General features: G+C 32.3%; 1 protein-coding gene across 1 annotated transcript in view; it reads left to right on the forward strand.

Annotated features, from left to right (window-relative positions):
* LOC137643781 (uncharacterized) overlaps window positions 1–19,070 on the forward strand; it is a 213,883-nt gene extending 194,813 nt beyond the window's left edge. The window contains exons 8-13 of the mRNA XM_068379572.1: window positions 2,291–2,387; window positions 3,796–3,852; window positions 6,135–6,266; window positions 7,467–7,743; window positions 9,387–9,598; window positions 15,033–19,070. Coding sequence (XP_068235673.1) covers window positions 2,291–2,387; window positions 3,796–3,852; window positions 6,135–6,266; window positions 7,467–7,743; window positions 9,387–9,598; window positions 15,033–15,362 — 1,105 coding nt within the window. The 3' untranslated portion in view covers window positions 15,363–19,070. The remainder of the gene's footprint in view (window positions 1–2,290; window positions 2,388–3,795; window positions 3,853–6,134; window positions 6,267–7,466; window positions 7,744–9,386; window positions 9,599–15,032) is intronic.
* Window positions 19,071–20,083: the final 1,013 nt, after the last annotated feature.

The raw sequence follows: 20,083 nt of genomic DNA on the forward strand, positions 1-20,083 counted from the left end.
TGGATTCTCTTAACGACCTCGGGATCAGAGCCCCAGGCGAAATCACACAAAGACAATGTACAAGCTTGCCGACCAGGGTTCGATTCCCGGCCGGACACAAGCTCTTGTCTTTGTGTGATTTCGCCTGGGGCTCTGATCCCGAGGTCGTTAAGAGAATCCAGACATTAATGTATCAAAAATATATATGGCTTATTTGAATATATATATATATATATATGTATATATATTATATATATATATATATATATATATATATATATATATATATATATATATATATATATGTGTGTGTGTGTGTGTGTGTGTGTGTGTGTAAACAAATATATATATATATATATATATATATATATATATATATATATACGTATGTATATGTATATATACAGTTCATATATTCGTGTATGTATATTGTGTGTGTTGATTATATATTACTGCTGTCACTATCTTTTTAAAGTATACGTTTGCTGCCAACTTGGAGATAAAGACGTAAAACATAACAATCAAGAGAGTTTGATTACAGTATTTAATTTCGAAAATTAAGTTATCCTGGTTGGTACGAAATTATTATTTATGATATTAACCTTCTCTGTGTGTTTACAAAGCTTTTGTATGTAGGACTATAGTCCATTTCTTTTAGCGATGCATATTTGCACCGACTCGCGGCGGTGCCCTTTTAGCTCGGAAAAGTTTCCGGATCGCTGATTGGTTGGACAAGATAATTCTAACCAATCAGCGATCAGGAAACTTTTCCGAGCTAAAAGGGCACCGCCGCGAGTCAGTGCAAATATGCATCGCTAAAAGAAATGGACTATAAAACTTGGCATTTACTACAAGGAGGTGCTTTGAAGGAGAGTTTACCCCTTTTGGAATGTCATCGATAAAGATGGCGATAAAAGAGAGATGCGTTGTGGCCTTCCTATTCTTATGTGGAAATTATTACATAAGAACTAAAACTACTTTAACGATAGATTACTTGTTTGCCTTTGTCAAATTTAGATATAATTTATCTTAATGTTAATTCACGTTACTGATGTTGTTTATGGTTTTTCTATCATTAATGAAATGGAAAATGGGGACGTGCTCAGGATATTACATATCCAAAAAAAAAAACGAATCACTTGTTACCAAAAGTAAATATGTGAATGTAAATAATGTTTCTCTTTAAATGAATTACAGAAGTAAGTTATAGTATCATATCGTCAAGATATTACCGAATGAAATGCAACGTCGATATTTTTTTTTTCTTTTTCGTTTAGAAAATCGCAATATGTATTTTACCTCTTAAACGGTAATAATTATCGCAACAGAAGACGAATTTATCGATGGCATAACCTTTAACGCTAACGGAGTTTGTCCTTGAATATTTATTAAAGCAGGTTTAGCGTTGAGTATTATTATTATTATTATTATTATTATTATTATTATTATTATTATTATTATTATTATTATTATCCAAGCTACAACCCTAGTTGGAAAAGCAAGATGCTATAAGCCCAGGCCCTCCAACAGGGAAAAATAGCCCAGTGAGGAAAGGAAATAAGGAAATAAATAAATGAAGAGAACAAATTAACAATACTGGTTTTTCCCATCCCCTTGTAGGATCACTTGCTTAATGAGTTAATGTTGGTATGGAAAAACATTATTTGAGATCCAGTAGCTCAAGTAAATTCTTTGAATATGAAATAAACTTATATGAACTGCTCGAGTATTTCCTACAACACTTAGTAACATACATATACCAAGGCACTTCCCCCAATTTTGGGGGGTTAGCCGACATCAACAAATGAAACAAAACAAAAAAGGGGACCTCTACTCTCTACGTTCCTCCCAGCCTAACAAGGGACTCAACCGAGTTCAGCTGGTACTGCTAGGGTGCCACAGCCCACCCTGCCACATTATCCACCACAGATAAAGCTTCATGATGCTGAATCCCCTACTGCTGCTACCTCCTCGGTCATCTAAGGCATCGGAGGAAGCAGCAGGGCCTACCGGAACTGCGTCACAAAAATAACCATAAATGAATGATCACAAAAACCACTTTTATTTTCAGTTCGATAATCAATTGTGCAATCAGCTTCGGGTAGTTTTAAACTGTGCAAAACTTATTTGAAATTACATCATATCATTATAAAAGCCGCCCTCTTTAAATATGATGGTGTAAATCTAAAATTTTAAATAAAAGTCTTTCTTCGCCGGTGCACTTTGTTTTGTGAATGATTACAATCACTGGATTTTTGTTCTATGTTATCACTATTTTAAGAGTTTTCATTTATATTTCTTTTTCTTCCAGACATCAATTCCACAAATACTGCGTTGATCCTTGGCTATTGGAACATCGTACGTGTCCTATGTGCAAAATGGATATCCTCAAGTTCTACGGATATGTTGTAAGTCTCTCTCTTCCTTAATATATATGTATGTATGTATGTATGTATGTATGTATGTATGTATGTATGTATATATATACATACACACATATATATATATATATATATATATATATAATTTATATATATATATATATATATATATATATATATGTATATATATAATTTATATATATATGTATATATATAAATTATATATATATATATATATATATATATATATATATATATATATACATATATATATATATGTGTGTGTGTGTATGTGTGTGAGTGTGTGTGTGTGTGTGTGTGTGAATCTATCAGTTAATCATTCCTATCTTGAAGTACACACTTGAAGATCGTTTTCATCGCATGTTTTGTTGCCTTGCATGATATTAACATTTATGATTTATATTTTTGTTTTGGTACTCGAAGTTATTATATTGATGCACGATTCTTGTGCTCTTCATGTTACCTATATCTGTTCAAGGAATCATTAATAATAAATAGATGAACTTTTATAATAACAATCGGTAATTAGATGGTATTTTCTTTGTCTTTTTTTTTATCTTCATCTTCGTGTAATTGCTTTGTTGCTGGTTATAACCACTGATAAATTCCCTTACCCCACATTGTACATTTATATCACATAATGAAGAGACTTTTATAAGTGCTAATGCCCTTCCCTTATTCTAAATGAATTACATAACTACATCTATCATACCGTTTATACATTTCCATCACGGAAACTCCTATTTTACTTTCATCTATACATATATTATCTCAACGTACTAATTTCCCTGTACATTATATACATATGGAAGAATGCACATTTTTGGAAAATAGTAATCACTACAGAATTAGATTTATGCTTTTAAGAAAGGTGAGTATTGCTAAAAGATGTGTAATCTTTAAATCAAAGGAGCTATAAAGGATGGGTTTTGAATTTAGAAATATTCAAATCCATTTGGAACATTGTAGCAATAGATGGCATTCCTTTGATTGGAAGCCATTTCAAAATTTACTGTGGTAAAAATATGATAAGAAGTCAGTGTCATTTTTAGTATTTGAATAAAGGCATGGCAGGTGTAAGCTAAAATAGTTTTATATAAGGATCTTGTAAGGAGGATGGACCGCCATTTTTCAGAAGAGTTGTAATGACTGATTTGCAAAATGAGAGTTTCCATTATGGGGACATTGGAATAGGATTGTGAGTCCTTGGTAAAAAAAAAAATGGAAATAGAATAAATAGAATCGTCAGTTGAAACGTAGAAGTCTGCAAGGTCTCGAATTTTTAAATTAATTTTGTCAGAATTGTTTTCAGAAAATTAATTTCGCTTTTATGTTTTGATCTCTAAGTACAAAATGCGCTTTAAATGTTTGCAAGTAAGAGAAAACTAACATTATATCCTTTTTTTAACCACAGTTTTCTGGCAGTACTGAAACAGTGTTGCCAATGGACGAAGTTGTCTTTGAAATAACAGTAATGTTTCTTTGTTTTTATTTTTAAGCTGTAAAGTAGTAATTTTTTGCTAATTAGATTTTCAGATGTAGAATATTTACCTTTGTAGATCATATTATTGTTTCGTTGCTTTGGAGGTTGGTTAGAAGTGAAGAGATTAGTTAATGTGTTTGTAAAATTTTAAAGCTGATTATATTCCAGTTGATTGTGCAGATACCTTTTTTTTCATTACCCCTTTGCGCTTCACAGTCATAGTAGAGTGGTAGCTCTGTTTATAAGTACAGTTCGGTCTTGGAACTCACTCGTATACTAAAACAGTTTTTTTCCATAAGAAATGAAGAAAATTCACTCAATGTGTTCCTCATGTCCATAAAGACACAAATACACTCTTTTGTAACGGGTTGTAATGCTAATTATTGAATAATTTATATCCCCTAACATCAGAAATTAATACAAAGGAATAATTCACAATAAAAAATAGAAATGTTGACAAATTAAGTGGCACTTCACCCTTGAGGATATTTTTGACTGGTTTGAGGGACACAAGAGAGCTGGAGGAGGAGGAGGAGAAGAAAGGCATTACTGATTAGAGGAAGAATCTCCCTCCATGAGAACTTCTGGTAAAATATGAAGCGTATTCTCTCTTGAACAACGTTTACTATCACTAACTCACTAACTGACGTGGACAATTAGCCGTCTATATTAAGAACCTACATTGAGACGACTGAACACTGTGTGTATGGCGTATGGGCACCGCAAGATTGCAATCTGTACATCATGTGCTATATAGTCCATTTCTTTTAGCGATGCATATTTGCACCGACTTGCAACGGTGCCCTTTTAGCTCGGAAAAGTTTTGTGATCGCTGATTGGTTGGAATTATCACGTCCAACCAATTAGCGATACGGAAACTTTTCCGAGCTAAAACGGCACCGCTGCGAATCGGTGCAAATATGCATCGCTAAAAGAAATGAACTATAGTCTCATTAGTACTTGGCCACAAGAAATGCCCATGTGCATTGAACATTTTGCTCATAGAGTAATGCAACGCTCGCAGTCCAATTTGAATTTGTATGCTCGTATTCCAATTTGCTTGTATTCAAAGTTACTCATAAACTGGGATACTACTGTATTGATATGTAAGATAAAGAAGTATTAGCATTTTAATTTGACTCTAGTATTCTCAAAATATATAATACCTTATTTCTTAGTAGAAATTTATTGAAACAGAAAAGAAAAGGAAGCAGAATCATTTAGAATCTAATTTAGTTTACAATCAATTTTAAAATCATCGTGACTAGACTAACTACCGGATTTCTGTGAAATAATTTTACCATTGATTAATTATAAACGGATTTGTAGTGTTTGCATCTGTTTTTATTAGCAATAATCACAGCAGTAAAAGTACTTGTACAGTAATCATATTCAGTATTTATCTCATTCCTGTTTGAAAATTCACTAAGGTAAAGTAGATGCTGAAAGGGTTTGACGTTGGAATTCAGATGTTATTGTAATTTTTTATCTGTTTGTTTTTCTGTAATCATTTTGATGTGTGGAGAAAGACTATCCAATGTTTGTTCTGAAGCAATAGTATTCGGAGTTTTATTGACTAAATTCTTTCTCATTACCGAGTTTTATGAGTGTTAAAGGACTGGACCTTGTTTTTAGTTTAATCAGGTATATCAAATACTAGTCCATTTCTTTTAGCGATGCATATTTGCACCGACTCGCAGCGGTGCCCTTTTAGCTCGGAAAAGTTTCCGGATCGCTGATTGGTTGGACAAGATAATTCTAACCAATCGGCGATCAGGAAACTTTTCCGAGCTAAAAGGGCACCGCTGCGAGTCGGTGCAAATATGCATCGCTAAAAGAAATGGACTATAGGTTATTTGCCACCTTACTTCTTGAAGTTTTGTTCATAATACTTCATTATCAAATTTTTACACCATTTTAATTTTCAACAATTTCGTTTGTTTGATATTTGATTCTAATTCTTGTCTTGAATTAATTGTGATACTCCATTCTGTCCTTATATTGCCTGCTTCTTTTCAAATGTTCTTGAGTGTTTAGTATGAAATTAATTTTGTAATTGGATAAATGAATATTGGGTTTTCATAAGATGATAATTCAGTAATACTTCATGCGTTTGATTCTCAATGAATTTTGACCATTGCCTCAAGCCAGTCTCTTGAATTTTACCAAAATGTTATGTATCAGTTTTGAGAGGCAAAGCTTTTCATCGACTTCCTGTAGGAGTCTGATCCCACGCTTCGGGATGTTAATGACCAAATATATTTCTGCAGCTGAGTGACAGTGAGGAGAGTGTCCTTCAGTTAGATGTGGCAGAGGATACGTCCGGTGTTGATGTTGAAGCTCAGGATCCTTTACCAGTGCCTCTTTCTACTTCTAATCCAAGAGGCAGTGGCATTTCTCAGGTGAGAGAATTGACTCTTTATACTTGGGAATTTCACAGATGAAAAACAAAAAATTCTCTTTGTACTACAGTTTTTTTACTTTTACAATTATTAAAAGGGTGAAACCATATTTTACATATTTCCTGATGATTTATATTCCCATTTAAAAAGAAAACTGGAAATTTAGTATGATAGCGATTATTGGATCTATATATTCAATAATGTATTTTTTTCATTTTTATTTGGTGCCTGGACTCGTGCACGAAAATTACGCTGTGATATCTAACTTTGTTCCATTCATTCTCATTTGATTATTCCAAATTGTTCAAGATATGATAATGATTATTTTTATCTTTATGTTTCAAAATATGAATTCTTCCATGTGGAATAAGACAAAAAGGTCATATACTTTCCAAGCAATTACGTACCTACATAATAAAATACTCATGTAGAATTGACAAAGTAGAACAGAACAGATAGTAGGCTACTCTACAGGTATTGGATTATAGTCAACTACTTATTTTTACACTGCAATGTTGATATTCTAATATTTTTCATATCAATATGGCAACTGCAATCCACTTCATTTATATGTAATATGCACAAATATATAACATATATTCATAGATATTATACACTTGGTAACTGCAGCACAAGTCAACTAACTAAATTATGTGCCATTGCATATTATATAAACAACATTATATTATGTAAACAGCCTTATATTTCTTTTCTTATTTCAATGAATGTAAAAACCTGAAAATTTAATAGTGAAATATCTTCTACGTTGAGCTTACAATAATTCTATAAGTTCAGCATATTTTCAGTGACTGATATATTGGAAAGAAGAATGTTTTTTTTTTTTTTCAACTTTATTGTAAACTTAGTAAACTGCTAATAATATTATAAGACTTTACTGTATTCGTTTTTTTTTCACCATTGTTTGGTTTACTCTCGAAAGTATTGTGTTTCATAAATGGTAAAGTGAGTTATGTTAATATTTTACAGGTTGTTCATTCATTGCTTGGATAGCTTTGAAATTAATCATCATTGAACAATAAATGCGCACATGTGAATCCACAAGTTTTGATAAACTGCAGCACATACTACTACACCTACCCTGGAAATTGCTCTCAGTACCAGCACTGTACACTACAGTATTCAGTAACAAGCACAAATAGCAGTTGTGTGTTAAAAAACTCAATGTTCCGCTTGTTGTAGGTTATGGTTGTACCAAGACCCGAACCGGTTGGTACTGAAGCATCTTGTGATGGCTGGTCAGACTCGCCTGTTCCTGACACTCCAATATCTCCTGTTCATCAGCCAGCAAGCGCTTCAGTTCCAAGTACTGCTGCATGTTCGGTGCTGCGCTCTGTGATTGACTCTGCCAAAACCCGAGTCAGTCACTCGGGGAAAGTGTCTCATTCTAGTCATACTCCTCCTTCATCTTCAAAATCACCAGCTTCTCGTGCCATGGTGTCATCACTCCCTGAAATAGGTGTGTCTTATTAGGGAAGATTTATTAAAATGGCCTTTCAATCAGACATGGAATGAAATAGATCAAGTATTTATATGCACATGCGTGGAAGAAATAAGGCATTCTACGGCACAGTGTAAAATCCGGACGTCGGATGCCGTCCGGGAGAATAGAAAAACGATTGTATCACCGGGAAAGACGCGAAAATACACCTCTTTTTTTGTGACTGGTAATGTTCTCTGATACTTTCTGTTATTTTCTGAATAAATGTTCGAAAAAATATTGGTTTATTTTCATGTTATTGAGAATATCACTTAGTACATAGTGTAATGTTGACGTCCGATTGAGATTATTCTCAATAACATGAAAATAAATCAATATTTTTCGAACATTTATTCAGAAAATAACAGAAAGTATCAGTGAAAATTACCAGTGTCAAAAAAGTGGTGTATTATTTCGCATTTACCGGTGATACAAGGGGTTTTCTATTCTCCCGGACGGCATCCGACGTCCGGATTTTACACTGCCGCATTCTACTCGGTTGCCAAGAATTATGGCACAGCACTTGAATTTTTCACCTTAACTGTACTATTTTTAAAATGCCATTTAAGGCCAGAGAGGATTTCAGTACGCCCTACGAATAAATTCGTGCTTCATACATACTTTATATTTCTCTTATATCTTATTACTTTAATTGATGATATTCATAGAATTGCATTGAAATTCACAACTTGTCACAACTTTTCTATCCTCCTAAGTTATTCTAATATGAAATTATGCCTGTCAGATTTAAAATACTGGTATTAATTTACTGTAAAACTGTTGATATCAAGATTTTAAAAAATTCATTAATAACTGCATATAATGTTAAACTTATTACTAATGTTGGTATACACTTGATTATCAGGCTCTTCTGCTATACTCATCCATGACATTAGTGTAAATACTAGACTGTATTTTACAAGAAGATTTTTTTTTCTCCTTTTAACATACCATAATGTCCTTTTCCCATTATGCAGAAGATAGTTGAGTGAACGTTGATGTAAATTTAATTAGATTAAAACTATCAGTGGAAGTTATGTTCCATGAGTACAATTAAATTCTCAGGTAAATGAAAGCTCTAAAGTTTTTATCAGACAAAGCCTTGACTTCAATGATTACAAGTATAAAGTCCAATGAGACTTAATTTTCTTACATATCCTGTGTGTTTAATAAGGCCAAGCTGTTCATGTCCAGGCGTTACTTGCATTCAATTTTTAGATACACTAAGAACCTTAATTTTCCTCTTATAATCTACTGTTATTGATACTAACAAACTCACTAAGAACCTTAATTTTCCTCTTATAATCTACTGTTATTGATACTAACAAACTCACTAAGAACCTTAATTTTCCTCTAATAATCTACTGTTATTGATACTAACAAACTCTTACATATCACCTAAATCCGACTGTGTACATATATATATATATATATATATATATATATATATATATATATATATATATATATATATATATATAGACATATACATATATATATATATATATATATATATATATATATATATATATATAGACATATATATATATATATATATATATATATATATATATATATATATATATATATATATATATATATTCTTCATACATTTTTTCCAGATGTGTGTATAAGGGAACAATGTCCAGTTGATACTTGCGTCCAAATCCAAGACAGAAATGATAATGTGGAAATATCATCAGTTTGCTCTGAAGACTTTGGGGATTTAAAGAGCACTGACGATGTGATGGGGTTGTCTTTCTTGGCTTCTGCCATTCCTGAATGTGTTGGGGAAAACAGCAACACTTGTGGATCAGTTTTGATACCGTGTGAGGTGAGTGTTGCATTAGAATTGGAAAATAATAGAAATTTCTTCGGGAGGGAGATGTTATATGACTGGTTGCTGAACATTAGTTCTCGTTAGAGCATTGACAATTTAATCAATTAACTGCAGAAAGGTAGAAGCATTATATTACTTGTTAATTACAACCAATTGGTTAATTTTAAATCATAAACAAACCCTTCTGTCACACCCATGAGAGATAGTATATGATTTTAATTCAGTGATATAGTTAGATTAGTTGATTATGATAATGAATTTAATGTTCATTATGATATAATCCGCAAGTGCGAATTTATGCTGTTAATCTGCTGTAGGTTTGTTAAGATTCTGAAGGTGCTACTGAGAATGCAAAACCACTGTGTCACTGCAGAAAATGTTTACGGTTAATGAGTAGCAAATTCCTTATGGTTCCTACATATAATTGTATTTATTTATGCGACAAATTTGTTTATAGGTTTTATTTGATTTAATTTTAAGCATTACATGATTTATATTACCTGTTACTTTCAAAGCTTTATACTAATCACAAACTATTTGAAATAAAATGAGACAGAAAGGGGAAATAAATGAAGAAAAGTCTGACTGTATAGGTGTATTTGATGGACTGTAACTGAAAATTAATTCAAATTGTACATTTGAATCTAAATGATGGGGCTTTGATTAACTCATTCCCAAAAGGAGAATTTCATCTTAGTTATATATTGGCCTTTTCTAACTTTTTACAAGGTCTTTGGGGTATGTCAATGCTTGTCTGTTGTGAAACACTTTTGGATATTGTTTTTCTTTTATTGTGATATGTTGATAGTAATAGTGTCAGTTTGAATCTGAATTATTTTATATTATTGTGGTCTATTCCAAAAACGAAAAGAGCAAAAATAACAAGTAAAAATTATGTACCAGTAAATTAGCAGAATTTTTCTATGTATGTCATGATCAGAATTTCGAGTTTTAAATATGTTTTCATTTGATATGATCAAAATGTGTAAGGTATAATTGTAAACATTATATATACACTTATATTGATAATATTTAGTTATAATTACAAAGTAAATTTTTATAGTCTACGTTATTTACAAGAATCTTACCTTCAAATATATGCTATTAAATCACAAGGGCCAACTACTCATTTTTAAAATATCGAGAAGAGAAACAATCAAAATTTACTTTGACTGTCATGTACCCCTCCAATGGATTGCTAATCATGGTGCATTTTACTTGCATGCACTCTCTCTCTCTCTCTCTCTCTCTCTCTCTCTCTCTCTCTCTCTCTCTCTCTCTCTCTCTCTCTCTCTCTCATAACAAATGTGTGATCAAAATAACCAATATTTTTTTATTAATATCACAGGTATTGTTTTATATGCAAGGTAAATAAGTTAACAGTCTATCCTCATTTGTGCATTCCTTGCAGGGGAACTGATTGGTCATTAGTTATTAGTTGCCATCAATGTGTAGATTTTGATGATGCAAGTAAGAATGAATATCTTGAAATAGCTGAGGCTTGGCTAAAAGAAAGAGATGTTAAGCACAATAAGTGATGTTTGGTAAAAGTAGCAAATCTGGTCAAAGCACTGTTTCAACGATGTCATTCAAGGATTTAAATGCTTGAAGGCCACTCATGAATGGCAGAGGCAAGGGACAGTGACATTATCCTAACAAGCAGGACAATGCCCTAGAGATTGACCATATATACATATGGCCAGCGCCCAGTTAAAGCAAATTGAAGGAAAACTAGATTCTTTACCTATGGCCTAAGATTCATGTGGACATTCCAAATGAATGTGTCAGTTATTATCGTTCTTTGTAAAGAACAAAAACAATTTGAATTACATGAGCTGAGTATTGGAGTTAGTACCTTGTTTGGAACGTCGATATTGGAAGTTTTAAAAGAGTTGGAAAGAAAAGGTTCTCGAAAAGACCCAGTTGGTCCTAACATGAGAATGGGTCCACATGAACAAACTACAGTAATGACTCAGAGGAAAACCGTAAAGAAGGTTTATATACATATCCCTATTGAGATAGAGGAGGACAGTGTTTAGGAGGAAGATACTCCTTTTGTATATTTGCTTAAAAAAAATACTATGCTATATTTGCAAAATATGAATTGGCTTTTTCCTAACCCCTTAAGCATGTTCTGCTGTCATACCTTGTGCAGAGGACAGTATGTTTACCAACTTCTATTCTCAGTTATTGTATATGTTAACTAATAAGTTGGAAGGAATAAGGAAGATTGCTTCTTCTAAGCAAGTAGCATCACAATATTTTCTTATTATTAACTTTACAATTATATTGCAGGGTTATTGTACTGAACAATGGCTTTCTCTATCAGCACTTCAAAAACTTTTACTAGGGCAAAATTTACACACCTGTAGAGAAATAATTTTCTTCGCCTTTATATGGCCAAACTGTTTAAAAGATATGAACTTTTGGGGGTATTGCATTATGTCAAATGTGTAAGGTATAATTGCAAGCAGAATATCTTTGCAGTGCTTAAAAGTATTTAGAAAAATAAAGAAAAGAGGAAAATTGTGCAAAGTATGTAAGATAATATTTTAGAATATTTATGAGAGTTATAATGATTATGTTAGTTGTGTTAGAGGACTTTCTTTTATATGGGAATTATGTATAAATGAATTATCAGTTGATTGTTAATGAGTGGTTGTTGAATACAAAATGATGAATTTTTTACAGTATACAATGATGTTACGTATCAACCTCCTTACATTGACATTTCATAGTGTAACCAAGGATGAAGATAGAAAGAAACTGAAAATTACATTAGAATGCTGAATAAATTTTCCATATCATATACATAAATAAAAGTGATGTATAGCTGAATAGGTTTTAGATATAATATATCAATAAAATATGTAGATTTTGTCAGAAAACACTTGACCAATTATAGAGCAATGATGCACAATACATTTATCTTTATGTAACCAAATTTATGATAAAGTTTTTTTATTTGGAAATGTTCATATTTTTTTTATTTTTTATTATTCTATGTGAAAGAACAAAGAATCATTTTTCAAATGGTACATGAAACGTGTACTCCTAAAATTCTCGTATTAAGACAGTCTAAGCGGGCCTTACCTAAAGCATACCATCTCTGCCATTTTGCGTAATAGATAAGTACAGTAATGAGAAATGAAGATTGCAATGGAAAGCTGAATAGACTTCATATCTGATTGGATAAAGGATATTTATATGAACTCTAATTCAAAGTGTGGTATGTAGGTTTGTATATATATATATATATATATATATATATATATATATATATATATATATATATATATATACATACATCATACATATACCAAGGCACTTCCCCCAATTTTGGGGGGTAGCCGACATCAACAAGAAACAAAACAAAAAGGGGACCTCTACTCTCTACGTTCCTCCAGCCTAACCAGGGACTCAGCCGAGTTCAGCTGGTACTGCTAGGGTGCCACAGCCCAACCTCCCACATTTCCACCACAGATGAAGCTTCATACTGCTGAGTCCCCTACTGCTGCTATATATATATATATATATATATATATATATATATATATATATATATATATATATATATATATATATACATATATATATATATATATATATATCATAGAACCACAGACAACTAGACATAAATAAAATAACAGAAATAGCAATAAATTGCACCGACACTATCCAGTTCCCAGGGACATGGAAGCTCGCCCCTCGTGTGTCTACCCCTTCATTCCACAAAAATTCAGTCTTGTTCACCTCCCCAAAATTCCCATTCCCTCCACAATTTTCCCCTCTCGTTTACATGAACTTTGCACGTGTTCATCGCCCAAACCTTTTATTCAGTATATAGTTCCAGATATGTATGTCAAGTGTTTATTCTCCTGGGGTCTCTCAGCCATACCTTCTCTTGGCTGGCCCACACACAAAGACACACACACACACATATATATATATACAGGTATATATATATATATATATATATATATATATATATATATATATATATAAACAAGAAGACAAAAATAATAAGAAATTTAAGGAAATTTGAAATTTTTTTTTTTTTTCATACAACAAATATTTAGCTATTACCTTCTGCAAAGGGAATTAGTGAATTACAAGAGTTAACTAAAAGCATAGATTTGGATCATGGAGAATAACTTTTTCTCTAATCCCACATTTCAGAGCTAAAAATTATATAAAGTAAGTGTACCTAGTCATACCCTTCTATCACAGGCCCATTGGAAACGTCCCTGCTTGGTGATCGCCAGACTGGGGCTCAAATTCATTTGTTTCTTTGGTGTCTGCAACCTCGCCATCCTTGTGAGCTAAGGATAGGGCGTTTGGGGGAGCTTATAGGTCTACCTGCTGAGTCGTCAGAAGCCATTGCCTGACCCTCTGTGGTCTTAGCTTGTGTGGAGCTCAGAAGGGAGCTAATCCTGTTCCTGCTAATTATTTAGAGAGTCTTGGACAAATTAGAGGACATGTTTATTCTTGGTTCTATAGTTTCAACTAGGTATATTTTAAATTATGTCTCAATCAAATTTTCTGTTTTATTTAAATCAAGTTATAATTATTCATCATAATACTACAGCATATCACAGTTATGGGTTAAGAGAGCTATTACTAGTTAGTGTCAAAGATAGTCTTAGTTTCTTTATGAATAGATGCGTATATTTGTAGTGCCAAAGATAGTCATAGTTTCTTTATAATTCGGTATGTATTCTTTACCATGGCTCAAAATAACAGGGATTAGAATATTCAGATAAGAGAGAATGAAAGACTATCAAATAAATTTCATGGAAAAGTGAAGTTAAAAAGTGAGACCTTTATATTCTATATTTCCAAGAGTGGTAATATCAAGTTTTGTAGCTTTTATGTATATCACCTTCCCACCTTCTGAGAAATGTGTGATTCAGCATATTATTATTTGAAGGTAAAAATTTTTAAACTACAATCATTCATAGATTTATTTTCCTTCAAATAATGTTAGTTCCCCCACCTCCTCCTCTTTCATAAAGGTGATACATTAGGTTAAATGACACGACTTCAATTGATTTTAATCATGCTCTGTGTTCGGGTATCTGTAAGACCCGATCTCCTGCCCTTACCTCTTGGGACAGGACAGGTTGGTGGCAGTATAGCAGTCCCCTGGAGGTTCTACATGACAGCGAGAGAAAAATTCTATGACTTTTTGTCATAAAGACACAAAGTTGGGATTTCATAATTGATAGCCTACAGCATTATTGTTTGAAAGTATAGAAGTAATTTATTATAGCTTAAGATTCCATTATTATTACGATTGCCATCAAGTTTCAAACTATTTTACCGTTGATACAAACTTTTTGAAAGAGTGGAAAATTTGATTAATTTTTACGTACAATTTAGAAAAAGGTTGATCTAATTAATTTTTTTCCCTTAATGGTTACTCAAGGACTCGTCCATAAATCCTCAGCAGTCTCCTTCCGTCCCATCAAGTGCCAACTCAAGGTTGTCATCCGCAGAAGGTTCTGCATATAAGGAAAATACTCGACATCAAAGATCTGCTGGTCGTTCAAGATCGCTTTCCAGAAAAAGATCATCTGGATTTAAAACAAGATCTGCTTCTAAGAGGAGATCGGCATCTCATGCAAGGTCGACATCAAGAGGCAGATCTGCAACGCGGCAAAACTCCTCTTCTCATTTTGGGTCATCTTCCACCAGCAGGAGTTCAAGAACACATTCTCGTCCTTCCAGTCATGTCATCAATGTCTCACATGTTTAGTATAATGTTGAATAATTGTAAAAATGAAAGTTATAAAGTACTATAATTGATTGCAGGGATCATACTCCTAGTAAAAGAATTGTCTGTGATTAAATTTTTACTTGGTGTCTTTCTTCAGTGAAAATGGAGAATGAACTCCCATTAGTTCCACAAAATAATTTGTGACAGCCTAGCTTTATAAGGTTTGCGTAACTTGATGCTACAATAGCCATTATTGTTCATAAGGTATAGTGTATATAACCATTGTGAGATTTATTACTTTTATGTGCAATTTATGCTAGGATAATTAAGGTGTGAAAACAAATTGAAATAAATTTATGAATGAGCTAATCATATTCCCTATTGAAATTGCTTGAGCCGACTCATTTTCCGTGAATCAGGTCAAGTGCAGATGGGGTGATATGAATCATTACAAACAATCCATTGAAATTAATCAGGTGATATTGTGATACTTTCTTTATTGAAGTGACTTAATTTTTTTTTATTTAAAGTGCTTCTATTTAGTACCAAAATATTTAATCAGACCTTGCAAAATATGTTTTGGTTAAAGATGTGTGAAAAAAAATTTGCATCTTACTGTATGTTTTTATTGCTCAATAATTCACTTGATCATGAAGTATCAGAGTAGAATATTGTTTTAGTAGCCTAAATGTAACTTATTCCTTGAGGATATGGTTTGATGATGTTTGTGAAGAGTAGGGTAAAATGAAGATGAAGCGTATTTGTGGATAAGCTTAGAAAGTTAGAATATTATTTTATTACTAAGAAAATTGCAATGCTTAATCTATTTTGATGTGTTTTACTTCTTTTTAAGGGACCAAATTTGAATAATTACCTTTTCAGACACTAGTAAAATTTCACGCTGCATTTCTAGAAATGCAGAACTGTACTCCTTGTTACATCTGTGTGATATTACCACCTTTGCATAGTGATACAGAGATAGCATACAAAGAATAATTAAAGATAAAATATCATTTCATAATCTTGTGAAGCCTTTAGGAAGCATATTTTTCAAAACTTTCATTCATTAAAGTTTTTATCTATGAGGTAGTCTTACTTTCTTAGACTGACAGTATTTTTAATACATTAGTGTCCTGTCTATATGGTTAAGAATAGATCTCTGGATATTTATAAAGTAATAACCTGACCCCATTGTTCTTCAATTACCATTTGTAACCCTAAGAAAAAGTCATATACAATTGGTACATCAAATGCGGTTTGGAAAATTTCAATCATTGCTTCATCACTATTTTTTTTTTTTTCATTTACATTTATAAGTTGATCTAGTCTAACATGTTTTGTATTACTTTTACCAGTTAAAGAATAAGTGTAGGGAATGAATACCAAAATGCAGTGCGGTATTGTTCATAAATGCAGATAATTTGTATTTCAGTTGATAAATATTCAATGATTTAATGGAAGTGATAGATACTTTACCATTGTGAGAATGTTTTAGAGACCATACTTGAAGTTATGGGTATGTATAGTGCTTTGTGATGAAAGACAGACTTTCCGATTTCATGGCCCTTCAAGTAAAGTGTGGTTAGTACTGTACTTACTTTATAGACATTAGTCACATGAATATCATGAATATATATAGCTTTAGCAGCTATGATTCAAATGGAGCCAAATTAATTCTTATCGTTGGAGAGGTATCAGCATATCAGGACTGAAAATACAATTTCCAAGTGCAAAATATTTGTTCTTCAAAGTACATTCTTTTGGTAGTTGTACTGTTTTACTATTAGTGTATTTCACATTTGGTAAAACATTGCATTTCTTAAAATTACTTAAGAAAACCTGTTACATTATATGAAACTTCTCAATTCTTGAAATGTATTTTATTAAAAGTATGTGCACTTCCTACACTCCTTATTTTTGTTTATTTTTATAATTCAAAGAAACAGTACCAAATTTCGATAACTGAATATTGTATTACCTTTAAAAATGGTTTTCATGCTTTCATATTTTTGTGAAGGATCCTACATACAAGTTATACAGTACTGTATGTATAGTATTTGTTTTAATACTGTACATTATTCTTCAAAGCCCTTTAATACACATCATATGATACTTTTGGAACTGTTTATAGTGAGACATCCAGCTACCTTTACTATCAATACTGAACATGGAGCTTAAAATTGGTAAAATAACAAACTTATGGGAGATTCTGATATCAGTGTACTTCATTTATCTAAGGATTTATTTAAATGTTTTTCTTGCTGTTGGATGACAAATGTGCCAAAGGATTAACAGCTATGTTTCTAAAGCTGGTGAAGATTTTAAAGCGGTGAGTTCATAGAAGCCCTTTCTCAATACTTTGCTATAAGTGACAATCATTATTTTTTCCAGAATTTGGTTTGCAAGTTACAAATACAAATTATACATACATACATACATATACCAAGGCACTTCCCCCAATTTTGGGGAGTAGCCGACACCAACAATGAAACAAAACAGAAAGGGGACCTCTACTCTCTACGTTCCTTCAGCCTAACCAGGGACTCAACCGAGTTCAGCTGGTACTGCCTTAGATACAAATTATAAGATCCCTTTAATGTATATTTGTTTTGATTGGAAAAGGTGAAGTCCTATAAATGAACAAAGCTTGCATATACTGATTACTGTACTTATGACAGATTTTAGAAGTGTTGACACATGTAGGGCATTGCTTATGAGTAATACCATTTACTACATGATGCAGTAAAGGGAGGTATTAATCCTAATGCTTGGTGATATGGAGTATGATTGATAATTATTGTTGTACAAGCATCACTCTAATACAGTAATGCCTATTTGAAAGGCCACAGACTTATGATATTGGACAATTGGAGAGAGGGATGGAATACAAGCTACAGTACTTAATGTGAATGAAATCACAAGAAAATTTCTTGACTGCAAATTGTTTCCATTGTATGAATGTCTCTCTCTCTCTCTCTCTCTCTCTCTCTCTCTCTCTCTCTCTCTCTCTCTCTCTCTCTCTCTCTCTCTCTCATATTACTAAAGTTGTGAGATAATCGTCACTATAATATCTAGTTGCAAGAAAACTGTACTGTTAATTGAATGTTGTAACAACAATGTCAATGTAAGTAACATTGAACAATAAGTTGAATTCTTTCTGTAGATAAAGAAGCACTTTATAATTAAAAGTTTTATATTTTTTCTTGGAAACTAGAAAGCTTTGCAAATAAACATTTTATATGGAAATGAAACTTTTCAGTTCTGTTAACATAAGTTTAGATGATTGCAAGACAGTAAAAACTTTTGAGAAGAAAAATTAATTATCAAGGCATGAACATGTGGTGTTGTGAAAATATTGATTTTATACCTGTACAGAGGTCTTAGACTTATTAGATCAACTGATATTTTTGTTATGTAAAAATTGCTATTTGAAATAGTATACAGTACTGCATAATCATTTGGGTGAAATTGTTATAGAAGTTAAGTTTTGATGTTGCCATATATTAAGGGCATTGTGTTGGATCTCACTAGCAGTAAGATATGCAGGGTGCTTCATGTTCGGGTATTATCACTTCCAATGATTAATGTCTTTGTAAAAACTGAATAATTTTTAAGTGCAGTATGTAGATGCTGTTGTGTTCTATTATGATACCAAATTATTTATCAACTGTTACAATAATTTGTGTTGTATGGGTGTTTCTCATAACCGCCATAATCTTTGAAGGTGAATAAAGATTTTCAGTTGTAGATGTTTTGTTTAATTCTTTATAGTTTAAACTGATTTTTATAAAAATAAGGCCCTAAATGCATGTGAAAGACTGCCAATAAGCTTATGCTATTTTCCCCTTATTTTTCATAATTGGGAACTGTCTCAGTGGCAATCAAAATGGTAAGCAATGGGCACCACCCTAAGCTTCACTCAAAAGATGTGAGAAAATTTGTTGAAATGCTGCGTGCTTCCAAAATGTTAATGAATAGAAATAGCTAAAGAGGAGAAAATTATTAGAAACAAGTGAGAGATGAAATAAGTGAAGAATCAGTCAAAAGAAGCAAACAGGTCCAGAAACCAAGACAAATGATAATAATTTTCAAAATAAAGATTATTGCTATCAACAGTAAATGATAGATATAAAACTTTTAAATAAGAAGTAAAAAAGGGCGCCATAGGTGAAAATGGTGAAACATTAAATTATTGGAAGGGTCCCTCTTGATTGTCTTTGGGTAATGTCAGTTCACCTAACACAGTGCACTATACATTACTCGTGGAACTTAGAAGCATTCCTTTGGCCCCTAACTGCACATGCTTTATATCCTTTTAATTTACCTCTGTTCATGTTTCCTTTCTTTGATCATGCTGTACAACCTCTTTTAACTTTTACATCATAGTGTACCTCTAGCGTTTTACCTTGAATACACTTGATTTCTGAATGGCCTCATAGGTCCCAGCACTTGGGTGTAAAGCCCAAATTTATAAATCCAATCCAATTTTTGTTGACTTTTTACCGCCCTCTGGCATATGTTTAGAAATTTTCTCCCTTACCCATAGGCAGGTAGAGATTTTACTAAAACATCTTTGCATTAACCGTTTGGCCCTACCAGTAGCCAGTTTTTAATCTGGCTTAGCTCTGTGCCCTCTTCCTCTTCTCCATCATGCTGTCCAACCTTTTTTAACTTTTTCTATACTTCACTGTGCAATCTCTGAATTTTTATGTCACTCTATTATTATTATTTTTATTATTGTTATTATTATTATTATTATT

The sequence above is a fragment of the Palaemon carinicauda genome, chromosome 1 (genome assembly GCF_036898095.1).
Source record: "Palaemon carinicauda isolate YSFRI2023 chromosome 1, ASM3689809v2, whole genome shotgun sequence".
NCBI classification, from domain to species: Eukaryota; Metazoa; Arthropoda; class Malacostraca; order Decapoda; family Palaemonidae; genus Palaemon; species Palaemon carinicauda.